At 34.2% G+C, this 18,235-nt stretch overlaps 1 protein-coding gene and 1 pseudogene across 1 annotated transcript; both read left to right on the forward strand.

Annotated features, from left to right (window-relative positions):
- The first annotated feature begins 11,621 nt into the window (after nucleotides 1–11,621).
- On the forward strand, nucleotides 11,622–13,863 carry LOC137821728 (enolase-like; annotated as a pseudogene).
- A 2,269-nt stretch (nucleotides 13,864–16,132) lies between these two features.
- Nucleotides 16,133–17,255, forward strand: LOC150025310 (uncharacterized). Its single transcript, XM_090294682.1, has one exon. The coding sequence runs from the start codon at nucleotides 16,258–16,260 to the stop codon at nucleotides 17,023–17,025; it is 768 nt and encodes a 255-aa protein (XP_090150808.1). The 5' UTR covers nucleotides 16,133–16,257; the 3' UTR covers nucleotides 17,026–17,255.
- Nucleotides 17,256–18,235: the final 980 nt, after the last annotated feature.

Genomic DNA, 18,235 nt, shown 5'->3' on the forward strand with positions numbered 1-18,235 from the left:
GTTCAGATCTAGGCTTTGGACAAAATAATATCTAAAAGTTATGAATAGTTTTTTGCCGATAAAAAAAAAGAAGAAGTTATGAATAGTAAGATACACTGTCAGTCACATATAAATAATTCTATAATATTACATTAGTTCACACATTTACATTTATAATAAGATATATAAGTGTTTATCTTTAACGTCAGAAATAATACTAGTAATTAATAATATGTTAATTTTGCTCCCTCTCTGGTGCCAGTAGCAGTGTGACTGACAATAACAAACCCTTAATTGATTTGATTTTATGTTTAATGCTTAATAAGTTAAGTGAGAAATCACTATTAATGTGAATAGAAAATGAATGATAATGAAAAATATTTTCATTTTCTAAAGTAAATCAAATTATTCAAAGACTACACTTAGGTACAGAGTTGTAGTAGTTGGCTTTGTTTAATGCAGAAATGATTATAACTCAAATAGCAGAATTGCTGAATGGAATTGCCGAGAAATTTGATTGGGATAAAATAATGGAAGGTGATAAAATTATTGGACTCAAACAGGTGAGTTAAAATTTGAATGAACAAGGATGTGAGGCATTTCTTTTACAATTACAATTTAATTCATTTGTTTAAATTGCATTGTTATTGATAAAGATTTGAAGTTTTTTTGCACTTTATGTGAACCAGGGGAAGCAGAGCATATCATTGGATAAAATATATTATGCAAATTCATCTTTTCTTTTTTACTTCTCTTCTACACAACTGGTAACTGACTATGATTGACATTTTTATTTTTTTTAGTTAATAGCTATCTTTTAAGAATTTTGTTATATATCTATAGTAATTTTACCTACTTTAGATATTTAATATAATATGCATATACGATAATGCTATAAAGAAAAGTTAAGGATGTTTTTGGCCATGGTAAATACACTACAAGAAAATCATGAAATAGAAACTAATTTTTAGAGACCAAAATAATTAGTTACAATAGGAACTAAAATAGAGATCATTTTAAAAACTAAAAAAAAAATTGGTTTCTAAATTAGTTTCTATTATTTTCTATTATTGTTAAATAGTTTCTAAATTGGTATCTAATTAGCAACTAAGATTTTAACTACCAATTATTTAGTTTCTAAATTTGGTAGCAAAAACCTTGGTTGCTAATTAGATACCAATTTAGAAACTATTTAACAATAATAAAAAATAATAGAAGCTAGTTTAGAAACCATTTATTTTTAGTTTCTAAAATGGTCTCTAATTTAGTTACTATTATAACTAACTATTTTGATTTCTACAAATTGGTTTCTATTTGGTGATTTTCTTGTAGTGATAGTTAACGTGCTGCCAGAAAAAAAGTGTACTAGACCTTTCATTTGAAAGTTGTTATATTATAAATTGTTAGTTAATTATGATAAAAAAAAAAGTAATGCACAAAAGTTACACATAAGATTTTAAGCTTAGTTTTCGACAAGGATGCAACAAAATGGCTACCCAAATTTATATCTAATGCATTTATGAGACTTTGTTGGAGTAGTAAAGATGCATTTGTGGTTAAGTCAGTTGAACCTTTTCAGTGCAACTGCCAGTAGGACTGCATTTATTAACTTGCTTTATTATTTATTAATCATTTTCTATAAATTTTCTTCTTTCAATTACAATTTTATGTTTGATTATATTTTGAGTTTTGGGACAAATCAAAGTGAACTCTTATTTAAAAAACTAGAATATAATTTTCAGATTTGTTGGGTATTACTATATATCTGTGACAATCCAGTGCAAGGAGTGTTGTGAAGGTGTGTCTAATGTCTTGGGCTATCATATATTGGGGTGCAGCTTATGGAATTGATATGATAGGCATGTCTCTATTCAATGCTATTCGTCCTGCTGCTGCAGGTGGTACAATGTAAGTTTTCTTATGATTTCTTCACTTTTGTTTGGCTTACCTGTCAGTTCAAAAAATATGAATGTAGATCCCTATTTGGGATTAACATCTCAAATGATATTTGCCATAAGACCTGCCTGTAAATATTGAGATTTAAAAAAAAATTAAATAACTTTTTTATTTTTTAGATTATAATTTTTTTTAATTATGATACATGTTTATATTGCAGGTTTCTGATCGAAGAAGTGTGTCAACTAATAGAACAAACTCTGGACATCAAGAGAAGCATAGTTGAAGAATATAATATAATGTGAAAATGATTTGTCTTACTTTTGTTTTGTAAACAATATGATACATGAATATTCTTTTTTTATTGCTTTTTTCCTAATTCTTTTAACTCATATTTTATGTTTGAGTTTTAATTTCAGTGTGTATACTTCATATACTTTGATATAAATTTAAATTTAGTTTTATATGCATAAATTTTCAATTGATGAGTGTTATATCCATTTATTTGTTTTCTTTTATTGAAAAATTACTTTAACAAACATAGATAAATAAATACAATAGATGTAAATAATTGTGGTTGAAAAAGCACATGAATGCTTAAATGATAAACAAGTAAAAAAAAATGGTATTTTACGGAGGTTTAGAAACCTATGGTAATTTATGGAGGTTTCGAAACCTATGGTATTTTATGGAGATTTTGAAACCTATGATATTTTATGGAGGTTTTGAAACCCATGGTATTTTATGAAGGTCCTAAAACCTATGGTATTTTACGGAGGTTCTTAAACCCATGGTATTTAATGGAGGTTTTGAAAGACTTTTCCTTGGGTTTAAAAAAACCCCGGATAACACATTTCCCAGGGATGATTTAGCGGGGGAAATTGTAACACTGGGTAAATGACTTAGCGGAGGTTTTAACCCTTGGTAATGTAAAAATAAACTCTCGTTAAAATCATTTTTTCTTATAGTGTACTATGGTTTGCTTTCTAGATAACTAAGATTAAAGAATTAAATTGATTTGACTTTGATTTTAAAGAATAAAGGACTTGTAGTGTACTGCATATATAGTCATTGGGTGCAGATTGGTTTCAGAGTTTATTCAATCCCAATCCACATTATATTTAAAAATCAATACCTTCACGGCTACTTTTTATCATTATTCAAAAAGGACAATTCCATTTTTTATACAACCACATTACAACTTTTAATATTATTATTTTAATACTTTTTTATATCATTTAATTACAAATTTATCCTTTACTATATATATTTATTTCTAACCATATCACATCAAGGTTGTATAGAACTCTTTCAGTTCTCACACTATCATTTTCCTTATTCAAATGTGTTGTGCATTTCATTTCATATATTTCTTATGATTGTCATGTTATACACCATGTTTTATCACTACAAGAAAATCATGAAATAGAAACTAATTTTTAGAAACCAAAATAATTAGTTGTAATAGTAAATAAATTAGAGACCATTTTAGAAACTTAAAAAAAATTGGTTTCTAAATTAGTTTCTATTATTGTTAAATAGTTTCTAAATTGGTATCTAATTAGCAACCAAGATTTTTGCTACCAAATTTAGAAACTAAATAATTGGTAGTTAAAACCTTAGTTACTAATTAGATACTAATTTAAAAACTATTTAACTATAATAGAAACTAATTTAGAAACCAATATTTTTTTTAGTTTCTAAAATAGTCTCTAATTTAGTTACTATTGCAACTAATTATTTTGATCTCTAAAACTTAGTTTCTATTTCATGATTTTGTTGTAATATAAAAGAAGTTACACCTGCTAAAACTCTACTTTGAAGACGTGGCTACTCTACAATTTTAAGTATACACGGGACTCTGCTACCCTGCCATACAATTATGCAGGTAGCATTGGTTATCAAGTGTTATGGTTTTACGGTTTTGGATGCAGTGTTTAATGTTTATTGATTTTGAAAGCAACATGTAGAAGCTTTAGGGCACTTGTATTGTTGATTTTGGCTTAATCCTAAGTCCCACATTGGTGGGTTCATTGTTTGGGAAGGAGGTTTGAGGGTTATAAATTAACATTTCCTCCTTCACTGTAATATATCCTAATTTGTAATATATTCTCCCATAATAATAAAAGCGGGTTGTTTCAGCTGTGCTCGGAGATTAGGCTAAATTGGCCGAATTCCGTTAACAATTTTCTGGTGTGTTTTTCCCTCTTTATCTCTTTTATTATTCCGCTCTGTTTATTCAATATTATTTGTCGGGTAGCTCTGTTAATGTTCTGTTTTAGTGGGGAAATTACCCGTTTTTCCCAACAAGTGGTATCAGAGCCGAAGGTTCGCCCTTGGGTTGTTTGAAATTATTTGTAATATTGAATACTATATTTTGAGTTTGTAATGGCAAATCAAGAAGAAAAAGCGAAGGATGTATCCAGAGTGTCGGGCTCCTCGTCATCATGGTCGAGGTTCTCGGTGTCCACTTTGAAATTGGCGGTGGAAATATTTGATGGCACTGGACATTTTGGCATGTGGCAAGGAGAGGTCTTGGACTCTCTTTTTTAGCAGGGTCTTGATATTGCTATTGAAGGAGAGAAACCAGAAGAGGTAAAGGAGAAAGACTAGAGCATCATCAACCGGTTAGCATGCGGAACTATTTGATCCTGCCTGTCCAGAGAGCAGAAGTATGCTGTAAAAAACGAGACTTCTGCACACAAACTGTGGAAGGCATTGGAGGACAAGTTTCTGAAGAAGAGTGGTCAGAACAAGCTCCTGATGAAGAAAAGGTTGTTCCGATTTGACTACCAGCAAGGTACTACTATGAATGCACACATCACTATGTTTAATCAGTTAGTAACAAACCTGTTGAATTTAGATGTGAAGTTTGAGGATGAGGATTTGGCTTTGATGTTGTTATCATCTCTTCCTGATGAATTTGAACATTTGGAGACTACGCTCCTTCACGGGAAGGAGAATGTGTCGTTAGATGTTGTTTGTTCTGCTTTATATAGTCATGAATTGAGAAAGCAGGATAAGATGAAAACCAAATCAACGACATCAGAAGAAGCATTGGTGGCAAGAGGTCGTCAACAAAGCCAGACAAAGGGGAGAAGAGGGAGGTCTAAGTCTAAAGGTCGAGTCGTTGCCAAATATGAGTGTGTTTTCCATCATGAGAAAGGACACTGGAAGAAAGACTGTCCAAAACTGCAAAAGAAAGGGAAGGCTCCGCAAGATGCAAATGTTGCAGAATGCAAAAGTGATGTGGAATCAGATATCTCTTTAATTGTCTCGCTTTCAGCATCATCGTATCCAGATGAGTGGATATTGGATTCAGGTTGTACCTATCATATGTGTCCCATTCGGGAATGGTTCTTTGAATTTCAAGAACTTGATGGCGGTGTTGTTTACATGGGTAATGATAATCCTGGGATATGTTCAATCAAGCTGCGAAATCATGATGGATCCACCAGAATTTTCCGGGATGTACGGTACGTGCCAAAGTTGAAGAAGAATCTCATCTCATTGGGGGCTTTAGAATCTAAAGGCCTAGTTGTTTTTTTTTTATCAGCAATAACAAATATATATATAAAAGAACGAACCATTTCAGGGGTGGAACAACCCGTATACAAGGAAAAACATAATCTAATCAACTATCAGACCCTCCAAACCCATCTAGCAAAAGCACCAACCACTCTAAAAACCTAAATAACATTAAATAACCAAACACATACATTCCAAAGGTTCCAAACACCAGTTGGAAAAGGAGATCGAATTAGTGCTAGATTTTGCATAAATCCAAGACCAAACCTTTGCTTGCATCAAAGTACAGACTTTAGACATGTCAACCACTCCCCTATTAAAAATAATAGAGTTTCTGTGAATCCAGATTTCCCCCACGACCCCAACCCAAATAGTATTCCACACTTCATTAATCGAAGCAGAGGATGTGTTCATCCTGAATTGGGCAAAATTTGACATAGGGTCATTGTGAGATACGAATGACACTCCCAGCCACTTATAACAGAAACACCATACTCGTCAAGCAAAAGTGTAGTCGAAAAACAGGTAGGACTCTTCCTCCTTTCTACACAAACATCACAATGAACTTTCAACCAACACCCCTCTTCTATACAAATTAACCCTAGTAGCGATCTTATTTTGCATCACCCTTCAAGTTGTAAATAAAGCTGAAGGTACCACTTTACAACTCCATAACTTACTAAAAACCGGAGAAGGATCTGCCTCACAATCCCTCCTAACCAAAGAATAAGCAGAGTTAACTGAAAACCTCTGATCACCCCCTCCCTTCCACACCCATTTGTCTACCTCCCCCAAAACCAGTCTCGCCTCAAGTAAAGCCTGACTCAATTGATCCACCATAGACTTCTCCCAATTGAAAAAAGGTCTGGGCCAGGCTAAATTCCACACCCAAACTCCTTCGGACCGAGACCCGAGCTCAGCCACCCTAGCATTTTTGGCCGAACAAATAGAAAACAATATCGGGAATACTCTCTTCAGCGCACCACAACTGAGCCACCTGTCCTCCCAAAAAGAAATATCCTTTCCATCTCCAACTTTCCACTTGAACCCATCGATGTGAGATGAAATTCTTAAAGCAACTTCAGGAGCACTGGTGATGTTGAAAGGTGTGAGGAAGAACAATTTGTATTACTATCAAGGTAGTATAGTGGTGGGGATAGTAGCGACATCAATTTCTAGCACTAAGAAGGATGACAAGGCAACGAAGTTGTGGCATATGAGGTTGGGACATGCTGGAGAGAAATCCTTGTAAATTCTTACCAAGCAGGGATTGTTGAAAGGTACGAAGGCTTGCAAACTTGAATTTTGTGAGCATTGTGTTCTGGGAAAGGCACTGCAATTCACAATACCAAGGCTATTATGGATTATGTGCATTCAGATGTGTGGGGACCTGCCAAGACTCCGTCAATCAGAGGTAGGCATTATTTTGTCTCTTTTGTGGATGATTTTTCTAGGAGAGTTTCGGTGTTTACTATGAAGAAAAAAAATGGTGTGCTTGAAATTTTCCTTAAGTGAAAAGCTCAAGTTGAAAACCAAACAGGAAGGAAGATTAAGGTTCTCCGAACAGACAATGGAGGAGAATACAAGAGTGATCCGTTCTTGAAGGTATGCCAATATTGTGGCATAGTTCGGCACTTCACTGTTAGAAAAACACCACAGCAGAATGGGGTGTCGGAGCGTATGAACAAGACACTTGTGGAGAAAGTTCATTGTATGTTGTCTAATGCTGAATTAGGCTGAGAGTTTTGGGCTGAGGCTGTGACATACGCTCAACATCTCGTCAATCGTTTGCCATCGTCTACTATAGATGGCAAAACCCCGTTAGAGGTATGGTCTGGAGAACCTACAACTGATTATGATTTTTTGCATGTTTTTGGTTCTATTGCATATTATCATGTGATTGAATCAAAGTTGGATCCACGGGCAAAGAAGGCTTTTTTCATGGACTTTAGTCCTGCAGTGAAGGGATACCGTTTGTGGTGTCTAGAGGCAAAGAAGACGATTATCAACAAGGATGTTACCTTTGATGAATCTGCCATGTTAAAGAAGGTAAATCCAGAAGGAGCTGATAGTACTCCGCAATAGGTGGAGTGTGCCCGGAAGCAGGTGGAGTTTGAGCAGACAGTGGTGATCCCAACACGAAATACCACAAGTGACTCTCCTATGGCAGAAGAAGAGTCAGATGAGGAAGAGGTTCCTACCCAAGAATCTCAACAGCAATCAGCGCCAATTGCAGTTAGAAGACAGAGACGAGATATTCAGAAGCCTGCTCGTTCCATGGATATGGTTGCCTATGCACTTCCAGTTGTTGATGACATTCCATACACTTACCCAGAAGTCATTCTGAGTTCAGAGAGTGGTAATTGGGCAGGTGTGATAGAAGAGGAGATGCAGTCTTTGAAGAAGAACAAGACGTGGAAGTTGGCACAATTACCAAAAGGTAAGAAGGCAATTGGGTGCAAATGGGTATTTACAAAGAAAGAATGATTTCCTAATAAAGAAGATGTTCACTACAAGGCAAGGTTGGTTGCTAAAGGCTTTGCTCAGAGGGAGGGAATTGATTATAATGAGGCATTTTCTCCAGTTGTTAAACATTCCTCCATTCGAATTTTGTTGGCCTTGGTAGCACAGTTGAATTTAGAGCTAGCTCAACTTGATGTAAAGATCGTGTTCCTACACAATGATTTGAAAGAGGAAATCTATATGACTCAACCAGAAGGATACAAGGTTGCTGGTAAAGAAGATTGGGTTTGTAAACTTAGCAAATCGTTGTACGGACATATTGAAGAGCACCCACTGTGGATCTGAATAAAGAGGGATCAGAAAAGGTTGCAGAAGCATTTTGTGGAAGTTTTAAGTTGGTAATCATAGGTGTAGGTTGTGGATGGGACTCAAGCATTTGCGTTCGTTGAAGAAGACTTTGAACATAGTGACGCTGTGATAAGTGCAAAGATCCATCTTGGAGAGTGGAGACATCAATACCAAGGAAGTGATGTAGAGGGCCCAAGTCCTTTAGAGCAAAAACAAAACTAAGAGTGGAAATAAGAGAAATAATATCAGTAGGTACAGATCCAGTAATAATTATATCATCTACATAGATGAGAACAAACAAAGAAGAAGAATGAGTAAACCTAACAAACAATGATGGATCACTAGTAGTGGAATTAAAGCCAAGACTTTGAAGAGTGATACTTAGCTTTGTATACCATGAACGAGGTGCTTGTTTGAGACCGTAAATAGCTTTGTTAAGCTTACACACTAGCTGTGAATTGTTAGAGATAAAACATGGTGGTTGTTGCATGTAGACATCCTCATACAGATCACCATTTAAAAAGGCATTGTTGATGTCGATTTGATGAATGTTCCAATGAGCAGACACAGCATGAGCAAGCACCACTCTGATATTAGTATGTTTGATTACAGGACTGAAAGTCTCTGAATAATCAAGACCTTCAGTTTGACTATATCCCTTGGCCACAAGACGTGCTTTGTGTCGCTGAAACGTGCCATTTGCATTATACTTATTCGTGAAGATCCATTTACAGCCAAGCTCCTGATGGTAGAGGAGTCAAAGTCCAGGTTCTATTGGCAATCAGAGCACGGTATTCATCTTGCATGACTTGATTCCATTGAGGAGATTGGAGTGCAGCTTTGAAATTGACAGGTTCAGAAGGCACAGATACAAGAGATGCAGTATATATTTTGGGCTTGGAAATACCAGACTTAGCCCGAGTAGTCATAGAATGAACATTTTGGTTAGATAAAAGGAACCAAACACTCATTAGTGGTGACAGCAGGTGACAATGTGTGATTGTGTAAAGGTGTTGTGGGCAGAGTAATGGAATCAGAAATAGGGATGGAAGAGGGAGAGGAAGAGATCACAATTAAAACAGGAGGAGTAATTTGAGACACAGGGGCAACATCAGTGTTAGGTAAAAAACCATATTTTGAAATAGAATATGGAAAAATATCTTCATAAAAAACTACATGCCTTGAGATATATATTCTACCATCAGGTGAACGACAGATGTAGCCTTTATTACATTGACTATAGCCAAGAAATAAACAACAAGTAGACCTGAAATTTAATTTGTTAAGATTGTAGGGACGAAGGAGAGGATAACAGGCACAACCAAAACTTTTAAAAATAGTATAATTAGGTTTCTTGTGAAAAAGAAGTTCATGAGGAGTCTTACCCTGTATGACAGAAGATGGAAGAACATTGATAATCTGACTAGCAATGAGAAAAGCTTCACCCAAAAAATTTATAGGAAGAGAAGCTGCGGAGAGCATAGATAGGCCCATGTCAACTATATGACTATGCTTCCTTTCAATAGCACCATTTTGCTCGTGTGTATGTGGACAAGTGAAGCGGTGTTGTATACCAGATTCATTAATAAAAGATTTAAAACAATGAAATTCTTTTGCATTATCAGTCTAAATAGTTTTAATTGTAAGACCAGTTTGATTTTCAGCCAATAATTTGAAGGTTTTGAAGGCAACAAGCGTTTGTGATTTAGAGTGTAACAAATACAACCAAGTGAATTTGGAATAAGCATCTAAAAACGAAATATAATATTTTTCACCACTTGTAGCATGCATAGAAGCAGGACCCCATATATCAATGTATATCAATTGTAAAGGAAGAGTATAAACAGTTGTAGAAGAGGAAAAAGGAAGTTTATGAGCTTTCCCTTGAACACACGCATCACAGAAACCAGATTTAGAAGTACAAGCAATATTACATTGATTTAAAATGTTTTTGACTACATTAAAATTGCAATGACCAAGTCTGTTGTGCCACAACTGCAGAGCAGGTTTTTCAGATTTAAAGGATGTGTAATTAGCAGAGTAAGCAGTGGATCTTAGAGCAGGAAAAACGTATAGACCATCTTTAATGATTCCTTGAAACAGAATTTGCTTGGTTACCTGATGTTTAACATAACAGGAATCAGAGTAGAACTCAAAGAAAACATTATTATCTTTGGCAAATTTGGAAACGCTTAACAAATTTTTATTGAGAGTAGGAACATGTAAAAGGTTTTGTAAAGAAAGAACAGTGTTAGTAACAGGAGAAACACAAGATGCAGAACCAATATGAGAGATAGACATACCTGCACCATTACCAAGTTTAACATTTGCAGAGCCTTGATATTCTTGATTATCAGTAAACAGAGTTGAGTCGTGTGTCATATGGTGAGAAGCCCCACTGTCCGGATACCATAGCGGATCTTCGATAATGGAAGGTGTGCCAAGAATCGATGGTTCACCATCATCAAGAGATAGAGAAGAAAACGGGGATGTGTTGGCAGTGACCTTGGAAGAAGATGATTTACCAGTCCAATGCCAACATTGAAACGCATGATGACCAATTTTTGAACACAATTGACAGCGAACCCGATTAGGTTTGCAGGATCCAGAAGGAGAGGGGGTCCAAGAATCACGGTGAAAAGAGCGAGGTCCATTAGATCGAGAATACCCGCTTGAGGGTTTATGCGGAAAACGACCACCACGGGAGTATTGATTGAACGATGGACGAAAGGATGGGATTTGATGATACTGAGAATGAACAAAAGTAGCATTAGCTTGAAAAGAAGAGTGAGCAAGCTTATACCTCTGAAATCGTTCTTCTTGAGCAAGTAAAAGGGATTCAATCTCATTGATTGAGTAAGGATCTGTGTGTGACGTAACAGCAACAATAAATGCATTGTATTCTTCTGGTAACCCTTCAAGAATACTTTCAATATGATCTTCAGTAGTAATTGGGGAGCCGATTGCAGCAAGCATGTTGACAGCCTTTTTAATGTCATGAAGGTAAACAGAAATTGTTTTGTCATTCTTGGGAGTCTTGAGCAGCAACTTCATCTTCTGAATTTGAGCACGCGTATGAGAGGCAAACTGTTCTTGAAGACATTTCCAAATTTGCGCCGAAGAATCCAAGCCCACGACTTTTGTAAGAATCGGTGTAGTCATTGAAGCAAGAAGCCAGGCGATGATAAGCTGATCTTGTTGTTGATATTGAAGAACTTCCTCTGATGGTGAAGAGGGAGAAGATGAAGGGGACGAAGAAGGAACCTGATTTCCTTCAAGAAACTTCAAGAGTTTGAGACCACGTATAGTGGCAAGAACTTGATGACGCCAGAGAACAAAATTGTCTTCATCAAGTTTGAGGTTTATGGGAGTGGTGAATTGCTGAACAGAGGCCATCGGAGAAGAAGATGAAAGGAAAACAGAAGAGGAAGAAGAGGCAGTTGGGGATGAAGACATGTGTAAAAAAAAAAGGCTCATGATACCATGTTAATAGGAGAGAGAATGAGTGGAGGCATAGAGAAATAAAAGAGTAAAATATTCATATATTCACTTCAATGTAAACTGATACAGAGTTATGAAATATATAGGCAAAGATACACTTGGAGACTAACTGAACCTAACTTAAGTAATCTGCTTAACTTAGCTTGGAGCAAGTGCCATATTGGCAGTATCTCTTGCAGTCTGCAAAGCTGGTGCCAGCGTTCTGAAAATTCCTCTTTACAAGGTAATTATTCGTGAACTGTGGCATTTGATTAGCTTGGAGGGTGATTGAAAACAAGGTAGCCTCCAAGGTAAATCTGGTGAGACGAGGGATACAGATTGAGTGTAATCTTTGCAGCTTATGCAGGTTATCAGAGAAGTCAACAAATCATTTATTCTTTGATTACAGGGTAGCTTGTCAAATTTGGAACCTATGTTATGACTGGTTAGGAATTAATTCGGTTGATCTTATCATTCCCGGGTTACATTTTGAACACTTCAAAATTTTGGATGCACCTCATTCAGTTAATCTTACTATGGGTAATATCTGGATAGCTTTGGTCAGTGAGATTTGGAGACACAAGAATAATTGTTTGTTTAAAGGAGGAGTGGTTGATCGTACTGAAGTATTTTCTCTGGCACAGGTCAAGGTTTGGTCTTGGATAAACTCAAAGATACCGTCAGTGAGTTTCTCATTCTCTGAATAGTGTCTTGAACCTTTGGTATGTATGTACTCGATTTAATACTGGTGTGTTATTTGTTTTTTTCTTCAGTTATAGCTATTAGTATTGGAAAGGAAGTAGATGATTAATATGTGAATTTTAGATACGATGGTGGAAATGAACTTTTATCTTTTGTTATATGTACAAGGGTTGGATCACCCCTTAAGTGAACCGATTTAATTTAATAGTTTATTGTCGATAAAAAAAATAAAAATTGATTATATATCTTTGATGTAACTGGTCCTTCAGATCCGTTGTGTAACTGAAGCTGTCCTGAAAGTTTGTATAAATACGTGATATGTCTAAAGACAATAAAAATATTTGCTACTTTGATGTTTTCTTTACAATCCACCTAAATTTTATGAAACCCGGTCTTAAAGATTAACAAGATAGCTAGGTTTTATTTTACCATCACATTGTGTACAACTGTTCTCTTACAAAGATAGAATGTTTATTTGAATGTGGTTTTCTGTTGTTTTCATATTTTATTTTTTTTATCAGCAATGAATAAAATTAATAAAATGAGATACTTTAGGGATATCCCAACCCGTATACAAAACACATAGTTACTTCTTCTTATGGCTTATAACTACACGCTTGCAAGAGGAGCTAAGCATGTAGCTAGAGCCACTTGGAACAGCATCCCAAGGTTGCACCAACATCACAGAAAGCCTAAAAAATTTACGGTAACTACTTTATCAAATAGCACATTATCTAACCAAACTTCACACCACAAATTTTCCAGGTCAATCCCTTGCCAGAGCCATCAATTTGTGTTATGGTAACACTAAGCCTTAAGCTCTTTATCTTGTAGTTTTCATATATCGACATGGCATTCCATTCTTTTGGTGCAGCACATTGCAAATCTTCTTGGTAACAAAAAGTTGGTTTTGCCTGTTCCTGCTTTCAATGTCATTAATGGTGGATCACATGCTGGAAACAAACTTGCTATGCAGGCATGATTTTAAACACTTTTTTCTGTCTGTGAGAGGTGAAGCAAGACATGTGTTTCTAATATTTATGTAATACTATGAATATGCAGGAGTTTATGGTTCTTCCTGTGGGAGCCTCCTCTTTCAAGGAACCCGTGAAGAGGGGCGTAGAAGTATATCACAATTTGAAGGTTAGTTTGCATGTTGCATCCATTTAGTTTTTCCCACATGTATTTTTAAAATTTTTCCAAATTAGGATATCATTTAATGTAATAGATAACGTTTTAAAGTTCTCATTGCTTCTTAGGCCTGGTGCTTATCTATGAATGCTTTCATGCTGTGATGGCTTGTCAACTTGATTGTAGATATGTACTACTGTGTCTTAGTTATTAACGAAAGGCTATGCTCATTTTATTTCAGTTTGTGATTAAGAAGAAAAGTGGCCAAGATGCAGTAAAAATGTTGGTGACGAAGGTGGCTTTGCTCCTAACATTCAGGTCAATGATGATTTTTAACTCGTTTCTTTTTATGCAACTCTGGTACTTTGTCACTCATTTGCAACGGATCGTTATCTTGAATAAATTGATTCTTTCCTCGTTATCCATGTGTGCAAATTTATCCTCTAACCCACATCCGTTTTTCAGTGTGTAGACCTTAGTAGCAAAACAAGTATTTTGCTCTGAAGGTGTTAGTTGGTACTCAAGAGCCACAATTCATCTTGTTTAGGAGCACTTATATCTCATGTATACGGGTTGAGACATCTTTGAAGTGTCCCATTTTATATTTATTCATTTTTTGCTGATAAAAAAAAATAATCAAATTCATATTTTAAAAATTAAGATTTTTTTTACAGCAAGCAATTAAAAATAAATAATTGAGATATTGAATTGAAACTTTTAATAATATATGAACTACATTTGATAAATTTCAATACATGGATCAAAGAAGTAATAAAGCCTATTATTTATTATCAAATATAGTTTTCAAATTAGTTACTTTAAAAATAAGATTATAAAGATAATTAAATTGTCAAGTTGTCAGCCACAGAAAAAGAATAAACGCAATAAGAAAAAGAAATATAAGAATTATACTCCTACTATGATTATTCTATTAAGATAATAAAGGATAGATGTTCCTTTCAAATGTAGCATAAACTATCATTTCTATCTTTATAATGATAATATATATAGGATAAACCCTAAATCCTTTAATCTACCACTCGGATTGAGAACTTAAAATCACAAGACATGGAAACTCCACGTTTACCTATACGCAAATAATAATAAAAATATTGAAATGTCAAGTTGTCAACTACCAGAAAAAGAATAAACGCAATAAGAAGAAAAGAAATATAAGAATTATACCACCACTGTGATTATTCTATTAAGATAATAAAGAATATGATTAAAAAAAGATAATAAAGGATAGATGCTCCTTTCAAATGTAGCATAAACTGTCATTTCTATCTTTATACTATAATGATAATATAGGATCGATCCTTTTTTTATTGGATACATATTGTTTTTAATTTATAAAGGAATATGAATTTCTATCTATGATTATATTAATAAAAAATAATATTTGAAGTCCCTTTCGTCATTCAAATTAAAACTTAAAACACCACCACTCCATTCAAGATAAGGAAGAGAAAATGAATAATACTTCAGTCTTTTCAAAGATCAGATATTGATTTAGGCTTTGGACAAAACAATATTAAAAGTTATGAATAGTGAGATGCTCAAAACCTCATTACTATCAGTCACATATAAATAATTCTATATAATTACACTCTTTCACATTTAAATTTAAATTTATAATAAGATATATAACTGACTATCTTTAACGTAAAAAAAATACTAGTAATTAATAATATGGTACCTTCTGATTAAAAAAAATATGATAAATTTTCTAAATACATCCAAATATGGGACCATAAAAAGATGCTGGATAACATTTTATAGTTCTACGAAATAAAGATGGTCTTCGTGGCTCTTTTATAATGATACACTGAAAACTCCAATCTTATCTTTTATATCAAATTATAATTTTTAATATTATTATTTTAATATATTTTTTCATATCATTACAAATGTATATATACAAACTATTATTGATTCGGATATTGATGACTCGTGGGTTTGGAAGGATGGTATGCATACTAATTTTTCGATTAAATCGGCTCTGTCGATTAAATCGGCTTTGCCTGCGGTTCAGATTCTAGCATGGAGGGTGTTGGAAAACAAGATTGTTACTAAAGTCAACTTGGCACGGTGAGGGGTGAAGACTGACGTTTTAGTTTGCTGTTTTTGCAGGTTGAAGGAGGAATCTACACTCTTTGACGGTAGAATTGTCTGGCTCGTTTGGGATCAATGTTCCGCGTGGTTAGGAGTGTCGTCGGCAGCTTCCATTGATCATTTGGTGTCATAGGAACAAGGTTATTTTTAAAGGAGGTGTGGTGGATCATTATGAAATCTTCACTTTGACTCCAATTGAAGGCTTGGTCATAAGTAAAATATCTGTTTCTCCTTTTCTGACTGGTGTCTTGCTCCTTTATTTCATATTATATAAGTATGTATAAGGTTGAACTACCCCTTGTTGGTTTGGAAGACCTTCATATTATATAGGTATGTATAGGGTTAAACTACCTTAAGTGCCCTTAAGTGGTTCCTGTTATTCAATCCTTCTTGCTGATAAAAAAAAATTATTATTTTTCTTTTTAACATATATTCTTTGCCTTCTTTTAGGGCTTGGAATCTGTGCGTAGGTTCAGTTTTTGCTTGTGCGTAGGTTCAGTTTTTGCTATAAATGAAGATGCAGCAACACCGGATTAGAGTGAGAGCTGAGAAAAGAAGAAAAAAGGATTAGAGTGAGAGCAGACGTTAAAAACAGTGATAAACATTTGAGCGACAATGGCAGGAAATAAGAAGGTTGTGAGGCTCATGTCTAGCTGTTATCCGTTGGAAGTGAACACCAAAATGCCGAAATTGGAAGATGAAGATGGAACCACCGAGTTCACATACTCCCTCGGTAACACCCGCGTAACTATGAAGATAACCGAAGTGATTTCCTCCTCCGGTGGTGTAAAACAAGTGTACATCGACTTCTGCGAGAACAGTGGCAAGGGTTCTTTGGCTAAGCTGAACCTGCGACTCTCGGAAAACAAGAGGTACGGCATTTTATGCAATTTCATGAACACTTCATTCGAGGGGTCCTATAATTCGAAGAAGAATCATTACTACGCGCCACCTTTACCTGAGAGAGAAGTGCTTACTTACTATAGTCTTGAGAGTGGTTGCGGAGGGTGTTTCACTCTGGAGAAGAAGAAGAAGGACGAGTATGGTGTGGTGGTGACGGTGAAGGTCACGCACGATTTCATCGTCGGCGAAGAGACCATGCACGTGAAAGTGAAAATAGGGTATGCTGATGGTGGAGGAGAAAAAGGGTTGAAAGTTGAAGTGGATGGACCAGTGAAGCTTACGATGGAGTATGTGAAACATGTCGTTTCCAGATCGGAGAGGAAGATGTGGACTGCGATTGAGAAGGCAAGTACCGATGGAGACGGCGGCGCCGTTGACTCCGGCCGCAAGAGAATACAAATGGACGCCCTAACAAATTTGGAAATAGAACCACACACTGTTGTCCCTTGTAATAAATATGCTCCGTACATTAAAGAGTAGGGAGTGGAAATCTTTTATAAAATAATTAAACTAAATATATTTGAATTTTAAATTATTAAGTAAAAAAAATGTAATTTAAATATTATTATTTTGAGTCGTGTGTATTTTTTTATTATGTATGTCAAAATATAATCACTAAACATCTCAGGATTACTTTTAGTGAGTTTAGATATATGTAAATGGAATGGATTACCCTGTATTCCTAATAACAAAAAATACCTTAAGGGAGTGAATAATATCTTTGTTACAAAATTTATTGAAGATTCAATGTGTATATTTTGCATGTATAACTATTAAAGTATTATAGAATTCCACTAGTTTATTTGTTATTTATAAAATGTATTCTCAATCAAAAGAAAACAAATAATAGAAAAAGAGATCACTTCAATTCTAAAATTATTTTTTTATAAAATGTTTGATATAAAAAATATCACCCTATGAAATATAACCAACAAAGTAGTGTTGGGGTTAGGTTCTTACAACAAGTTTAAAATTAAAATGGAAAACTATGAACACAAGTACTTCAACATCTAACAACATATTTTAATAGTTCTTCTCTCCGTTTCATTCATCTTCTCGATCACTGTATGAAGTCTTTTGGTTTTTTATAAGGTTTTTTTTTTTCACTTAAACCAATCCCTTCTTTATTTTAAGCACAAATTCACTTATTTGCATTCAGCATGAATATTATCTACGAATTTGGATTCTGAATTACTAATGATATCAATGCATGGGTATTACTCATGATATTAATCAATGGGTATTATCTGTAGATATACATCCACCCATATATATAGATCCATGGATATTACTCCAAAGATAAAGATCCAAGGATATGGATTTATGTAGATAAATTTATGTACGAATCTAGTTGTATGTAAATTTATTCATGGACCTATATGCATGACTAATATTAATAATATTTTTTATTAATTTATTAATTATTAATAAATGTTATTTTTATCATTAATATTAATCTTTTTATTAATATTGTTAGTATTGTAATTAATGTTAACTAATATTTTAAATATCTTTATGTCATTATTTTTCAATGTTATTAATATTATTATTAGTGTTATTATTAATAATAATAATATCAACATTATTATTGGTATTGTTATAACTCTTGAAGAAATAGTATTCCTCCCTTTACAAAATATCTCTCTATAATAATATATATTAGAATTTTAAATTAAAAAAATATATATTA

Source organism: Phaseolus vulgaris, chromosome 9 (genome assembly GCF_051622355.1).
Source record: "Phaseolus vulgaris cultivar YP4 chromosome 9, ASM5162235v1, whole genome shotgun sequence".
In the NCBI taxonomy this organism is placed as follows: Eukaryota; Viridiplantae; Streptophyta; class Magnoliopsida; order Fabales; family Fabaceae; genus Phaseolus; species Phaseolus vulgaris.

What these genes read in the sequence shown, in the direction of transcription:
- LOC150025310 (XM_090294682.1), top strand. Translation starts at nt 16,258, where the DNA reads ATGGCAGGAAATAAGAAGGTTGTGAGGCTCATGTCTAGCTGTTATCCG.